This window comes from Dipodomys merriami, unplaced genomic scaffold, assembly GCF_024711535.1.
Source record: "Dipodomys merriami isolate MVZ:Mamm:240054 unplaced genomic scaffold, mDipMer1.0.p SCAF_1098, whole genome shotgun sequence".
Lineage (NCBI taxonomy): Eukaryota > Metazoa > Chordata > Mammalia > Rodentia > Heteromyidae > Dipodomys > Dipodomys merriami.
The window spans coordinates 130,142-146,400 of record NW_027202380.1 but is presented as its reverse complement, the minus strand read 5'-3'; the positions used below and the strand labels follow the sequence as shown (position 1 = coordinate 146,400).

Sequence of the window (16,259 nt, the reverse complement as noted above, 5' to 3'; positions counted from 1 at the left end):
GGCGAGAGCTCTATGACTTGTGCCACAGTGCCACTTCCATTTTCTAATGGTTTATTGGAGGTAAGAATCTCATGGACTTTCCTGCCCAGGCTGACTTTAAACGTGATCCTCAAATCTCAGCCTCCTGAGTAGCTTGGATAGGCGTGAGCCACCAGAGCCCAGCTATAGAATTTATATATATATATATATATATATATATATATATATATATATATATATATATATATATATCGGTAGTGGGACTTGAACTTTGCGCCTGGGCACTATCCCTCAGCTCTTCAGCTCAAGGTGAGCCACAGCACCACTTCCAGTTTTCTGAGTGGTTTTATTGGAGATAAGAGTCTCACGGTCTTTCCTGCCCGATCTGGCTTTGAACAGCCATCCTCAGATCTCAGCCTCCTGATTATCTAGGTTTACAGGTGTGAGCCCCTGGCACCCTTAACTTTTCCTTTTAAACAAATCTTAAAAATACTCATAGTTTTAGTCTGCGGAGGACCTGAGGGCTTTTTCGGTACCTTATGAATGAGAGTACTAGTTGAGAAACTCTCTTGGCTGGCAAATGGCTATTGTTCTTGAGGGGTTTATTTAGCTCATAGTACTTACTAATACATCCCTGTCTGCATCCCAGGTGGGATTTAAGCTGGGAGCCTTGGCCTGGGCTTTTAAGAAATGTACAAGCTAATGTGGTTGGGTAACAATCCTTATCACAGAGTGATTAATGGTGGCTTCTCCCTGGGAAGGAGCTGGTATGGATGGAAATGGTCTGGTGAGAGGGAAAAGTGATTGTTTTGTATTTGGTAACTTAGGTGTGAAAAGGGAGGGAGAAAACTTTTTATGGTATGAATATTGGAAATGAATAGTTTTAGACTTTTTTGGATTGTGGGGGGGAAAGTTGGAGAAGACAAAAAATTTCAGGATAAGAAATTTGGGTTGGAAATGAGAGACCTTCAGCTGGTAGAAATGAATGTTGTGTATTCTTTGTTTTAGAGTTTCAGATGGCAGTCTTTGTAATGAGTTGTTCCATTGGAGAGGAAGAGCAGTAGAGAAATGTGTTAAAATCTGACTCACACCTCTTGCCTGCTGGAATTGCAGTTGCTACTTTCCTGAGAAAATCCTAGAAATCCCAGAAGAGATGTAAGATCAGAAATGTGGCAAAGACAAGACAAGATGGCAACATTTTATTTATTGAAGTGTCTATTAGCTGAGTAGAGCAATGCTTTTATGTGTGATAATGAGAGGAAATGAAGGTACCAAAGTCTGTAGGACTCAGAGTTCTCTGATAGGGCCCTTGAGTGAAAAATACAACACAACTGACCTGCATTTGACTGATTCTGTTCTGCTATTTATCAGTAACATCTGTTTTGGAGAGGTCATAGATGGAAGATAGCCTCTGGCCCAAATTTTGCCCTTCTAGTTATAGTATCTTGTCTCGAGCACCATGTCGCTGTCAGAGGAGTTGTCTAACTAGCTAGGATCATATTCAAAGCAGATTGTGACTCTGGAGCTTACCAGGAGACAGACATGGATAGTTCCAGAGGTACTTTGAATTTCCGAATTGTTCCCTGGTCCAGTGACCTGTGGCAGCCCCAGAATAGTTCTGGAGTAGGCATTCAGGAGTAACTGCATTCCTGGTAAGTGACTGAAGAATGTGGTTAGGAAATAGCACCTGCTTGTACTTCCTCACACCTTCTGAATGGCCACCTTGTCACTTAAGTTGCAGTGAATCTACAACCAAGACCTTTCTAGGTTGTTCCTTTTGTTGGACCTTCCAGCACCGTCTGGCCACCCACAGGCCCTGTTGGCACACAGAGTTCTTTATGCCCTTTTTCCACTCCTACGTCTCATTTAGTCATGAGAAATACAAAGCTGCTTAGAGTTTCTGGCCACCTACTCCCTGGTTTCATGCCTCTTTGCCTTAGCACTTGCTCTTGCTTCTGCCCGAGTATTCTGCTGCTTGACTAAATGCTTTTCTTTCTCCAGAACTGTTTTGAACTTCATTTCCTCTGGAAGCCTTTTCCTGCTGTCTTTTATGCTTCCACTCTGTGTTGCAATTTCACCCTGAGTTTTCTTTCCCTGTTAAACCAGTCACCTTTTATTACAATTATGGGTACATTATCTTCTTTCCAACTTCACTGTGAGCGCCTCCAGATTAGCACCGTTAGTAATTTATCTACATTTTCAGTGTTAAGAACTGAGTGTGACATATCATAGATGTTTAATGAACTGTTGAATTGAAAGGCAGAAAATAAGAAATGCAACTGCAGAAGATCTGAGAGACGGGCTGGGAAGGTGGCTCAGTGGTAGAAGATCTGAGAGATATAGGAAACAGCTTCAGTCTTACATACTATTTTGAAGACCTTGCACAGTTTGCTTCTAGGAAGTTCTTTGGATTTGGTTTGAATTCATTGATCAGAAATAGTATATATATGTTTATGTATGTGTGTGTTTAATTTTTATAGTCACTTTCATGAACAGTTTATAATCTAGTATATTGTTTTTATCTCTTATATTTGTGACTTTGCATTTCCAAAATGGAAGAGGGTAAATTTAGAAAGGAGCGTTGGCTTACCAAGCAATTAATGGATTGCTGTGTGCACTAACCACTTGTTATTTTGTGATTTCATAGACCTTTCTGTATACTTCTTTCAAGCGCTGAATACTAATAGTGTCTGTCCTTAGAGCTACAAGAACATAGGAATTAGGTTAAAAAAATCAGAGGACTGGGCTTGGTGGTATATGCCTGTAATCTTAGCACTGAGACCTAAAGTCCTTGAGTTTGAGCTCAGCCTGGACTATATTGTCAGACTCTGTCTGTCTCAAGAAAGAAAAGAATACAGCAGTGGTGATAGATGAGGAAAAAGTGGTGGATTTAGTCATCTTTTTCATTTCAGAGAGAATGAGGATGGGAAAATAAATGGAACCATCTAGATTGCTTAGGTCAAATGTCTTCTCACAATAGTGCAAAGTATAGTATGTTTTATTTACAGCATCTTGTATAGATTTCCACATAGCCTGAATCTGTTGAAGAGCACATGGTTTCTAGATGTAGAGTTGTCACATGTATTTGAATCTTATTCACTTGCCATGTTCATCTTTGTTCTTTTGATACTTGCCTTGTGGTAGACTAAATGACAGGGGAAAAAGCCTTGGAGAGATGAAAGTTGAGACATTGTTAGAGAACTTTGATTACTCTTCTGACTATCTTAGGAAGCTTTTATTTGTTAACATTTAAAAATTTGTATCTGTCACACCAACTCTACAGGTAACACCAAATTTGCTGGTTGAAAATAAAACAAAAGCTCTTCCTCCTAAGATGAAGGGCCTAAGGCATTGATGAGGGCTTCTGTTACTCCACAAAGTAGTTGAGTCTATAGAAATGTCAGCAGTTCTACTACTGCAGACTCCTTGATAAGGTTGTTTTTTTGTTTGTTTTTTTTCTGTGGTTAAAGATAGTGTTCCTTGGAATGTTATTACTTAGGACACTCTTCTGTCTGTCTATAGCTCCTCCTTTTTTCCTGTTTCATCTCAGAGTTAGACAAGTTTCTGATGCTCAGGACTAAAGCTGACTTTAAACCACTGGGACAAGTTCATAAGCTGTGTTGTCTTGTTGATAGGAAAAATAAATGATTTGGTGAGGTCCATTCCCCGTATGGAGACAGGTATGCAAGGAATGTTCCAAACTGAATTGAGCCCAGAAACATGGACTGGAAGGAAACATATTTTTCTTGTAGTTATTTGGTACATTAAGTGGAATTTGGCCTAGGACAGCTAAATCCTAGGTACATTAATTGGAATTTGGCCTAGGACAGCTAAATCCTGGGTACTTTTTGCCTTCCTTTACAGAATGAGGTAAGTAAATATTGATAGCCATCTATAAGAGAATGATAGCTGGCTGCCTTTCCTCTCTGGAACATGGAGAGTTGGCTCCTTTCCTGCTTTGCTGTATTACTTTGGGGCATTAGTGGAAGACTCCATTTTGCATTCCTCCCAGCAGAGCATCTTTCCTCTAGTGGTTTATCGTTAGCTTTCAAGTAATCACACTTAGGCTCTGGTCTCAGCCTGGCTAAGGAGGTTGCCTATGTGGGGGGATTAGAAGAAGTTTCTGAAAGTACGGTGATGGGGCAGAGAAAGATTTTCTGGGATAAAAGGCTTCTGGAGGCTCTGAGTGTCTGATGGGATGAAGGGAAAGAGAGAAAGGGAGGAACCATTTTCCTGGTTGGGGTATTAACATATGGTAAGTATGACCTCAGTTTATAAAGAGTTTGCAACCTTGATACTTAATGGAATTGGTTTTTTCCTTAATATTTATTATGTGCTATATAAATACTACCTTTTCAAGTCCTTTCTAAAATCTCTTGCACTTATTAGTGATATCTTTGCTTTCTAAAAAGAAAATATTTTCACTTATCCAAAGGAAGTGTAGTAAACAAAAGATGCTAAATGCCCTCCATTCCTCTTAGCCCCCAAGGCTGAGACTCATATTCTACAGTTAACATATTGCTTTGCTTTTGAGCTGATTAAGGGCAGTTTAACTTAAGAGGGGAAATGACATGGGGTGGGGAGGGGGAACCAGAGGTCAGCTGTGCACAGTGAGGTTGAAAATGTGATGTTAAAGAAGCTATAATAGGGGCTGGGAAGGTAGCTCAGCGGTAAAGTGCATGCCTTGCAAGCATGAGGCCCTGGGTTCGATTCCTCAGCACCACATAAACAGAAAAAAGCCGGAAGTGGCGCTGTGGCTTGAGCTGAAGAGCTGAGGGACAGCGCCCAGACCCATGGCCGGCAAAAAAAAAAAAAAAAAAAAAAGAAGCTATACTAAATGGCCCATTGGCAGCCATTACTCTGCAGTATTTTATTTTTATTTTTCTGGCTCTGGTTCTGGAACTTGAACTCAGGAATTGGGCACTGTCCCTTAGCTTTTCTTTCTTTCTTTTTTCTTTTTCAGAGATAGCACTCTACCACTTGAGCCACAGCTCTACTTCCAGCTTTTTGGTGGTTATTTAGAGATAAGAGTCACAGACTTTCCTGCCTGGGCTGGCTTTGAACTGTGATCCTCTGATCTCAGCCTCCTGAGTAGCTAGGATTACAGGCATAAGCAACCAATACCCAGTTTACGGTACTTTTATCTGTCAATCAAGATTGTTAGGAAATTAGACTTTGGCTTGAATCACTTTCCACTAAGTTTTGCTAAATAATCCTAAGGTTATAGTAATCAAATGAACATAAACTAATACTTAGGGGCAGCAATGGTGGTACATGTCTGTAATTCAGCCCTAGGAAGGTTGAGGCAAGAGAACTAAGTTTGAGGCTAGCCAGGGGCACATAGAAAGAGCTTGTCTTAAAAAAACAAAAGTTGGGGGCTGGGAATGTGGCTTAGTGGTAGAGTGCTTGCCTAGCATGCATGAAGCCCTCTGGGTTCGACTCCTCAGTACCACCCAAACAGAAAGAGCTGGAAGTAGTGCTGTGGCTCAAGTGGTAGAGTGCCTAGCCTTGAGCACAGAAAGGCGCAGGGACAATGCCCAGGCCCTGAGTTCAAGCTCCCGGACTGACAAAACAACAACAACAAAGATTGGATATGTAACTCATATCGTATCCACCTAGACTTATCTATTCACAACACAGCTGAGCACCATGAACTTAAAAAAAGTAATTTAAGCCGCCAAAATAGATGCTGCCAAGCCTTTATTCACAGATGCATCCACTCAGGGCCTATCCACACTTATCTAGCAGATCTGGACATCTGGTTTCTAAACTGATCTGTGGGTTTTGAAAGCTGAAAATTAAAAGGGAAGAGGAATGCAGTCGAAAAGGAATGGCACAGTAATGGTACAATAAAGTAACAGCCAACACTTTTGACAGAGGAAGAAAGAAGATGGAAAGCCATAAAGGAGGAGCTATAGTTACTGAAAACACTGCCATCTTGTTTCATTTAGAATCAGGTGCATTGAATTCCCGGCAGGGATTTCTAGGGTGTGGGGTTGGAATCTGAAAGGTTTAACTATTGCTTTGATGATCTTATATATTCATATATATTGATGACTCTGATGATGATCCCTAGTCATCAAGATGAGATACTACATTTATGTCTAGCAGAACAAAAAAAAATGCACAGACTAGCTCTTAAAATGTTCCCAATCAGAATGTTTAAGGCTCAATTTTGATGCCATGAGCATCAGATCATCTCTTTGAAACACTTGGCTGTTCAGAGTCTTAGTCACTCAGAGCTTGATGTGTTACAACATGGGAACAGCATATAGGTAGAAAATATTAATTTGTATTGTAAAAAAAATCACAGTCACTTTATTAAGCAGTAAATTCTAATACCATTTAAAAATGGCTCTTTATGTTTAGTGCGCAGCTGTAAAACTTGACTTTCTACTCTCCAGTAACACATCTGAACATCTGTACACATCGTGTCTGTACCTCTTCTTTGCAATTTATTATATTATTTCATTTGTGAAAGCTCATCTTCCTGAGTATAAAATATATCCTCATCTTCCTAGTTTCTAGTACATGGCAGGGATCCCAATAAATGTTTAGTGAATAACTAATAATTGAACAAGTTATACAAAGCTTTCTCATTAATCCATTATTACCATGCAGATACTTTTATACAATCCCCCTCTTCAGTTTTGATTATGCACTAAAATCTTTATGGTATTTGAACTACATTTGATGATTAGCATTGTTAGAACACTTGAATCACTTCCTTCGCCTTTGCTTTTTTTGTCCTCACTAGTAGAATTAAAGGATGGAAGCAAAACGAGCCATTATGGCATAGGAGCAGGCTCAGGCTGTGAGCTTCTGATGAGTAATTTTTGTGGCAGGTATGCCCTGGATGGGGTCACTGTGACAAGGCTGGGGCCCTGGGAACGCAAGCATGGCAACATGGAGAAGGGGCTCACCTGTACTCACTCTCTTGTAGGTCCCAGGTGACTGTGGAGGAGATCATGACCCCCACCGCATACCTGGACCTCTTCCTGTGCAGCATCTCAGAGCCCACACTGCTGGAGCTCGTCCTGCGCTTCATCCTGCTGCACCACCATGAGAACGTGCTCATCCTGGACACCCTCACCAGCTGGATCAACACCCCGTTCCGGGTAAGGCAAGCTCCAGAGGAAGTGCCTTGCAACTCACCATCCATGGGTTTGTTTGGGAAACTGGATCATCTCTACTCTTCTTACTTTTCTCGTTTTTTTCTCTTTTCTTTTTTCTTTCCGCAGCCATTAACTTCTTTCTGTTTGGGTAGAGATGAAGTATGTCATTTTCATTTTTTGGAGTCCTGCCAGGGAGGTGACAGGCACTGCCACCTTTGATAGGAAGGACATTTTTCCTCCCCTGGCTTATGTTGGCCCTCTCTTCTGTGCAACAAGCAGAACTCATTTCCAGAAGGGCAGAACTGTGTTAGGTGCAGGTAGAGAAAGGAAAACAGTATATCAGGTTCAGTTGTTGGCGGTTATATTTATGTCCAAGTGTTCTGAAGTGAAAGGCTGGGAAATTATGAGTTGAGGTGCTAGTCACTTAGTTGGGAGTTCTGTTTTGAAAAATCCTCTTAACACCACTAGTGCCACTCTCATATCCATACCCCCTACCAAAAACAATCCCTATTGTAATAAAAGGTATTCTTTTAAAGGCAAGAATAGCAACATACCTTTGAATTTATTGTATATATACTGTAATATATTTAACCTAATAAGAGCATAAAGAGGGAGAACAGGAGAATAGTAGAAACAGTTCCATGTTTCACTGGAAATAATTTAGCTGACCCTAAAGTAGAATCTGATAAGTTAAATATTGGGAGCAACTGCTAAAGAAATTACTGAAGAAATAAAATCAGGAGCTAGATACATGGTGGTATGCACCTATAGTCCTAGTACTTGGGAGACTGAAACAGTAGACTCAAAAGAATAGCAAGAATGGTACAGCATGACCCAGTCTCAACTGGAAATGTAGCTTAGTGATAAGGTGCTTGCCTAGCATGCATGAAGCCCTGCGTTCAATTCCTCAGTACCACATAAAAAGAAAAAGCCGGAGGTGACACTATGGCTCAGTGGTAGAGTGCTAGCCTTGAGCAAAAGAAGCTCAGGGACAATCCCCAGGACTGACCAAAGGAAAAAAAAAAACCCAGTCTGGAAAGAAAAAGAGGCAGGATAGGAGTGATAGTTAACTTGATACTCTGTCTAACCGGAGCAGTGATGTCCATTCTTCTCAAGTGTCTATGGAGCGTTCTCCAAGAGAGACAGGGGATACCACAGACCTAATGAACTTGAAAGGATCAAAATCACACAATGTATGTTCTCTGGTTACAGTGGATTTAAGGGTTGAAATGAAAAGCTATTGATAGGAATTTGGGAAATCCACAAATAGAAATTAAATAACACATTCCTAAGTAATTAATTAGTAGGTCAAACAAGAAATCATCAGGAAAATGTGAATCTACTTTGATATACTACAACACTAATGAGCCTTTGAGGATATTGTACAAGGTAAAGAAAGCCAGTCACACAAGCATGAGCTGCTTGAACCCACTCATCAGAGTAGTTCATCTAAAGTAGTTAAGCTTGTAGAAGCAGAGTGGAATGGTTGTTTCCAGGGGCTGGCTGGTAAAGATAATGAGGAGTGGGTATTCAGTTAGTTTTGCTATAACTGTGTTACAGATCTGTTGCATGACAATGTGAATATATTTAGCCCTATTAAATGTGCTCTTAAAACTCATTGAGAAATTAAATTTTATAGTATGTTTATCACAATTTTTGAAACAGAATAATTATAATTACTGCTTCACAGAATCTTCCAAATACAGAATAGGAAGGAACACACTCTAGTTCAGTTTATGAGCTCAGGGTGAGTCTAAAACCAGACAAGGATATTAGAAGGAAGGAAAAAAATCACTGTGGACTAATATTTATTATGAATAAAGGCACATAAATTCTCACTAGTGAATAGAATTTAGAATATATGAAAACAGTTATACTCTGATCAGATGAGAGTTAGCAAACTAGAATTACAAAGTTGGCTTAAAGTCTAATAAATCAGCTAATATACTACATCATAGCAATAGGATAAAGGAAAAAATTATCTTTATCTGAGAAGGTATAGAAAATGATAAACATATCAACAAACAAAGAATAGAGGGAACTTCTTCAACTCAATATCTAACATCTCTGAAAAACTCAGAGCTAATGTTCAAAACCATTCCCCTAAAAAATGAATAAGGTAAGAATGTCTGTACTCAACAGTTATATTCAATATGGTAGTTGAAGTTCTAGTCAGGAAAATTAAGTAAGAAAATAAAATCATTCAGATAAGAAGAAAAACAATCTGCATTTGTGTATGAAGAGATCTGTAATACAAAAAAGTAAGGCGGAGTAAATTAAAAATTATTAGAACTCACAATGAGTTCAATAAGGTTGCAACATGTAAGATTAATGTAAAAATCAATGAAATTTCTATACAAAAGCAGTAAGTAATCCAAAAATTAAGTTAAGAAGATGATACTATTTATAATAGCATTAAAAGAATAAAATATTTAGGAAGAAATGAAGTCCCAATATTGTTGATATAAGACCACTCTCCAAATTGATCTGGAGATTTAAAGCATTCCCTGTCTTTTCTGTCCTCTCTGCTGAAATTCATAAGCTGATTCCAAAATTCATATGGAAAAGTCAGAGGAGCTAGAATTCTTAAGTCATACCGCATACATGTTTACTCCAGATGGGTCAAAGACCTGAATGTATTGGCAAAAATTATATAATTCTTCAAATAACAACAACAACATAGAAGTCAATCTTGTGGCCTGATGATAGTTTTCTAAGATATGACACCAAAATCATGATCAGCAAAAGAAAAAGCAGGTGCATTGGACATCAATCAGAAAAATGATACACTTTTGTTTTTCCATGAACACCATCAACAAATTGAAAAGGTTACCCACAAAAGGATAGGAGAATTTTTTTTGAATCATGTATCTGATAAGGTACTTTTTACATAGAACAAAGAACTCAGTTATAAAAAGATATAATTGAGCCCCCTCCCCACTTGGCAATGATATGTAGGATTCCTGGCAATAGGTAAGAAGGATTCCTAACTGAGATTGGACAAAGGAGGTTTTGAATGGTGATATTGTGAGGAAGGATAGAAATATTTCCAAGAGATGTTGATACCTAACCTAAATCCTTGAGAATAAGTAAGAGGTGCATTTTGAAGAGATGGGAGAGGAATTCCAGGTAAAGGAACAGCACATACAATGACTTGGAATTGGTGGATATTCTGCTTCTGACTAACTACAGGTATACGACTTTCCTTGAACAAAAGAGATATGTCAGGGTAGGTCAAGTACAGATTTTCTTTACCACACCATTATGGATTTCATTGACCGGATTTTGAAGCCCATCCTGTTCCAAGACAAACTAGTACTTACTCTCCTGTGCGAAGAATGAGAGCCTAAATTACTTAAATGGACTGGAAGTTTGATGAATGCTTACTCTCAAAAGAGTACAATGGTTTTATAACATACCTTTGGGTATCACCGCTATTTGGAAGTTTGTTTTTTTCCTTTTGAAAATCAGAAATTGAAAGAATTTGTGGTTTTTCAAAAATGATCTTCTTTGAGAAGTACATTATGACACTCTAAGTGGTTTAGGAAATGGAACCAAGGAGAATATTTGTCCCCAAAGCCAAGAGAGAAGCTGAGAACTCTAAAAGACAGTTGGACTAGGTTGCATTCTGTGAGATCTGGCCTATGAATAACCAAGTCCATATTTAAAAGATAAGAGAATAAATTACCAGAGGAGGAGGAGGAGGAAGAGGAGGGGGAAGGGAAAGGGCAGGGGGAGAGGGAGGGGGAGGGGGAGAAGGTGGTGGTACAGGGAGCATGTTTCCTGGATCCTTAATGGCTGACAAATGTTTGTAGGATAATTCTGCACAGTGACATGCCCAGATACTGCCTTACCCCCTCCTACAGGAGAGCCCATATCCTCAGTACACATTCTCTCCATCAGCAGTGTGTGTTTCATAAAACTGCTAGAGGAAAGAAAGCCATTTTATTTTGTAATTCTGACTTACTTGACAGTGGTGGGGATGAGGTTGTTGTTCCAGTATCTGAAACAGAATAATGTGTTCATGACTCCTCAGCTCTGTGTGGTGTCCCTGGCATTATTCAGAACTCTCATTGGTTTACGTGATGCTCCAGCTACTCTTAAGGTGAGTGACCTTTCCTTCTTTCTTCCTTTTTCTCTAAAGAACATTTTATTCTGTAGTGCCACTTTTATTTTACTTGAGTGATACCAACTAAGTAGGCACCATGTTTCTACGAATATTAAGAGTAGCAGTTTGATTTGTGTGTGTGTGTGGGGGGGCGGTTGGATCGGTCGTGGGGCCTGAACTCTGGGCCTGGGTGCTGTCCCTCAGCTCTTCAGCTCAAGGCTAGCGCTCTACCACTTGAGCCACAGCACCACTTCCGGCTTTTTTCTTTTTGCTTCTGTGGTGCTGAGGACTCGAACCCAGGGCCTCAGGCATGCAAGGCAAGCGCTCTACTGCTGAGCCACCTTCCCAGCCCCTGATTTTTGTGTTTTATCCCAGGGTTAAATTTAGTTTTATTATGAAAAGGTTTTTGGATAGTTATGCACATTATTTCATAAAAATGTTGCTGGAAATATATTATGAAAAGGTTTTTGGATAGTTATGCACATTATTTCATAAAAATGTTGCTGGAAATAATAGAGTATTGAAACATTTGGGAGGTATTATGAAATCTCATTCATACTGTGGCTAGCCTTCTTCATCCTGAAGGGGATTTATTAGGGCTTTTTTCCCCCCAAATTGAATTTAATGTCTTTGATTTTTCCCCCTTTGGCAATGGCACGTGTCCAGTGTGCACTCTCTTGTCTGTTTCAATTAAACCCACTAAATACATAAGGCACGCTCTCAGGGTACAGTTTAGAAGGAAGTAAGGAGAGGCATAGATGACCTGAAAAGGACTTGAATGCAAGGTGGCAAAGCAGTTTCTCTCAGAAGTACATGTGGGAAAGGTGACTTGAAGGGGCTGGGTTTGAAGGGGGTATTGAAGATCAAGGTGGAGTGCTATTGGGATGATTTGGTAATTTAGATAAAAGATTCATGGTACCAAATCCTGCCTTGGCCCAACTGTGCTGCTTCTTCCCATCTCTAAAGGAAGTATCTATGATTGTGAGAGAAAGTGATGATCTCAATGTTAGCTCAGGATTTGGCCCTATCAGTTAGAGTTCTAGAAAGCACCAGGACTGACTGTGGTGCACTCTTCTTCCTTTTCACTGACTCTTGGAATCAACTTCAGTGAGCCTCCTGCCCACTCCCAACATTGCTGAAAATGCAGCCAGGCTGAAGCTTGGTCCCATGCTGAGAGGGACCTGGGACCCTTGCAATTTCTATACCATGCCATGAGTGAGAATGGCCTCCCCAAGAACCAGCAGAAATACTTAGCTCCCAGGAGAAAGACTGCCAATTCTGTTACTGGAGCCCACACCAAAATCTAACTATTGTATTTCCTGCCTTTTTTTCCTTTTTTCTTTTCTTTCTTTCTTTTTGTTTTGCTTTATTTTGTGGGCTTGAACTCAGGGTCTGGGCTCTCTAGGACTTTACCACTTTGAGCTACAGCACCACGTCTGATTTTCTGGGCGTTAATTGGAGGTAAGAGTTTCACGGACTTCCTTGCCTGGACTGGCTGTGAACCATGATCCTCTGATCTCAGCCTCCTGAGTTGCTAGGTTTACAGGCGTGAGCCACCAGCACCGGCCTATTTCATGATTTTGTTTCCTCCGTCTATGAATTGTGACACTGTTATGAGCAAAGCAGCAATCAGATTGAGACTTTCTCTCTCCTCAGATTTGACCAGAATTGTAAAGCAGTTTATGTGTGCATGCATGCATACATACATATATTGTGTGTGCATGTGTGTTTCTCTCATTACTCTCTGTCATCACTGGTTGAGATAAAGAAATCATCACCTGTGAATGGTCTGTCCTGAGGAGGTGCTATTGTTCCACAGGGGTAGTTGTGGTCCCTTGTCATAAAGATACTGATTAATCCTGTCCTTCACAGATTCCAGGGTGATTGTAGAGTGACTGTAGAGAGAATCATGGACACATACAAAATAGAAAGGAGATGCCAAGTTTTTCTCCTGCTATCTTTAATTCATAGGCCCAGCAAAACAGCTTTTAAGTACCTCTAATACTGACATGCCTTCCTTAGTGGGGATAAAGGCAGATGAAGCAGAAAGCAAAGGAAGAGAGGATTTGGCTTCACTTAGTCCACCGAGGGGTTTTGACATGTAGGTATAGATTACCTAGGGAAAGACATTCCAGGTAGGTGTGATAGCATAGGAAGCTCTAGAAAACTAAAGGGGTATCAAAGGCCTTCTGGGAAGAGCAGCAGTAGCAGCAATGCCTAGGAACTGGTCAGAAATGCGAATTCTCAGCCTCCTACCAGATACTCTGAAGATGGGCCCAAGTGAGGCATGTTTTAACAAATATTCTAAAGGATTCTGATAGATGCAGTGCCAAGTATGAGAAGGACTGGTTCTGAAGGACGGTGCAGGGTAAGCATAGCATCCCACAAAAGGGAGCAATTAAGAAGGGACAATTAAAAGGGAGCAATTGAGAAGGGGCTGGGAAGGTGGCTCAGTGGTAGAATGCTTGCCTTGCATGCATGAGGCCCTGGGTTTGATTCCCCAGCACCACATAAGCAGAAAAAGCCGGAAGTGGCACTGTGGCTCAAGTGGTAGAGCACTAGCCTTAAGCTGAAGAGCTGAGGGACAGCCATTGGTTTTTTAATATAAGCAAATGCATATAGATACAGGTTTTGTATATACAAAGTGGTTAAAAAATGTGAATAGAGGCAAACAAGAAAGAAACAAGTAGACTCAGTCTCCTTTGTGACCTATATCCTCTATCTCTTTGAATCCCAATCCTAAATTTATTATTCTTTTTTCTAGATGAAGGGACCAAAATCCAAAGAGTTTAAAAATCTAAAGAATTGGGGGCTGGGCATGTGGCTTAGTGGTAGAGTGCTTGACTAGCATGCATGAAGCCCTGGGTTTGATTCCTCAGTATCACATAAAGAGAAAAAGCTGCAAGTGGTGCTGTGGCTCAAGTGGTAGAGTGCCTGCCTTGAGCACAGAGAGGCTAAAGAACACTACCTAGGCCCTAGTTCAAGCTCCGGGACCTGAAAAAAACCCAAAATCTGAATAATTTTGGAAAAGTGTATACCCCCATTCTATGGCAATTGCTCTAAAGAAAGACTGGGTGAATAATTAAACTAAGTATCCAGGTAATTGAAACAAAATCACCTAGCGATGAGGAAAGGGATTGGGAGTGAAAACAGTGCTGATTTATTTATTATACATTTCCTTTTTTTCCTGAATTATTCCAGATGACTACATCGATTGATTGGATTTGTGTGCATCGAGTGCCCTTGAGAAATTTCATAGGTAGGGCCTCAACAGAACAACAAATGGGATCCTCCTGAGCAGGAAGGCAGAGGCAGACACAAAAGATGATATTGCTGCATTATTTGGCCTTTATGGAATGAGCCATGAGGAGCCTCAGGAAAATCGATTATTGATGTGGTATAATAAAGTGATCTTTCTCTTCCTCTGGTCAACTCATGGTTTATTTTGTATAAACTGCTATGAAACATTGCCACTAAAGGTTGCTTTTCAGCACAAAGGAGCTGTATAGGATTTCACATGGGGTCTTTTCGCTGTTTGGCAAGAGCCCCTCGTGTTTTCTCAGTGAGGGTGCTGTCACGTCATCACTTGATTTCTCATCAACATGGAAGCAGTGGATTCAAGACTATTTTCTTTTCCCCTCCACTCCTCTCTTGTCCCATACTTTTAGTTATCTTCAAGTTTCAAGTGATTCCTGCTTAGTTTCTGCTTCTATATTTCAGTTATTCCATCTCTTTCTTCACTGTTTATCTTTGCTTGCTTGTTAAAAAATACTCTTTAATTGTACTACAGTTGAGAAAAGATATCTATTTACAATAAAGTAGTAGTTTTCTTTAAAGGGCTGACTGTACTTTGAAGATATATTTAAAATCCACAGCCCTGTTCTCTTGTTGTTCACACACCTGCAAAGTTCATGGCAAGTTGGTATGAAACATCAGGACAAACTCAAAAATCCAAATGAAGAAATTTTTTAATGTAGACTACCAATTAAATAATAATTGATCAGTTTTGGATGGAAAATTATCAATACAGATGAATAATTTTAGTAACGATCTTCTGCAGGTACATTACATAATGTTTGATTTATATTCTGTTATGCATTTGGTTAACACTGATCTTTTTAACTGGTATAACTTAATTGGACAAGAAGGTTTCCTTGTGATATTTCTACATATGTATAAATTTGCACTTGGGCCAAATTTTTACCCCTTTTCCTGAACTCCCTTTCCTCCTCCCCCTCCACCTTTTTTCTGAAGTTTCTAGTGGGCTTTATCATATTAATTTTATATATGCCAAACTTCAATCACATTCTTCTCCATCTTTCCCTCCCCTTCCAACTAGTTCCACCCCAAAAGTCCCCCTCTTTGACAATTGTATAGTATTATTATTACTAACCATAATAGCAATAATATTTATACCAAAATAGGGGAAAGATGGCATTTGTCTTTCTGAACTTAGCTCATTCAGGATGGCCATCACCAGTTCCTCCCATTCTTTCCTGTGAATGACATAATTTCATTCTTCTTTATAGCTGGGTAACACTTCATTATGATTATTAGAGGGCTTGATTTCTCCACTCAGGAGTTGGGCACAATGATTGATTTCATGGCTTAGCTCTCTCGAATAGAGTGGAAGTAACTTAGGTGTATCTCTATTGTGTCGATTTATACGCCTTTGGCTTTATGCCCAGGAGTTGAAGACAGGGATTCCATTATAGGTCTATCTTTAGTTTTGTTTTTTTTTTTAAGAAACCTCCATACTTACTTCCATAGTGCCTGCACTAATTTACATCCCCCACCAGCAGTATATCAGGGCTCCTTTTTGTTTTTTGTCTGAATCCTCACCAGGACTTGTTTTATAATGATTCCCATTCTGGGGCTGTGATTTGCATTTCCTTTATGGCTATGGATGCATTTAGTTGCCATTTGTCCACATTTTTAGAACTGTCTAAATTAAAGTCATTGGTCCACTGACAGGTTTATTCAGCTTTTGTTGCTTACGCGTTTTAGCTCTTTATATATTCTGGATATAGAAATCACTTGCAAAGGTTTTCTTTTAT

General features: G+C 39.8%; 1 protein-coding gene across 1 annotated transcript; it reads left to right on the top strand.

Moving 5' to 3' along the window:
• The first annotated feature begins 3,773 nt into the window (after nucleotides 1-3,773).
• LOC138815495 (FHF complex subunit HOOK-interacting protein 1A-like) lies at nucleotides 3,774-14,591 on the top strand. The gene is made up of 4 exons (XM_070004934.1): nucleotides 3,774-3,849; nucleotides 6,923-7,097; nucleotides 11,131-11,199; nucleotides 14,404-14,591. Exons 1-4 carry the CDS (start codon nucleotides 3,845-3,847, stop codon nucleotides 14,497-14,499), a joined length of 345 nt encoding a protein of 114 aa, XP_069861035.1. The 5' UTR covers nucleotides 3,774-3,844; the 3' UTR covers nucleotides 14,500-14,591.
• Nucleotides 14,592-16,259: the final 1,668 nt, after the last annotated feature.

Bases quoted from the DNA above. Each gene is read 5' to 3' on its own strand.
- LOC138815495 (XM_070004934.1), top strand. The intron at 7,098-11,130 runs GTAAGGCAAGCT...ATGACTCCTCAG, and splicing joins GGATCAACACCCCGTTCCGG to CTCTGTGTGGTGTCCCTGGC. The intron at 11,200-14,403 runs GTGAGTGACCTT...GAATTATTCCAG, and splicing joins ATGCTCCAGCTACTCTTAAG to ATGACTACATCGATTGATTG.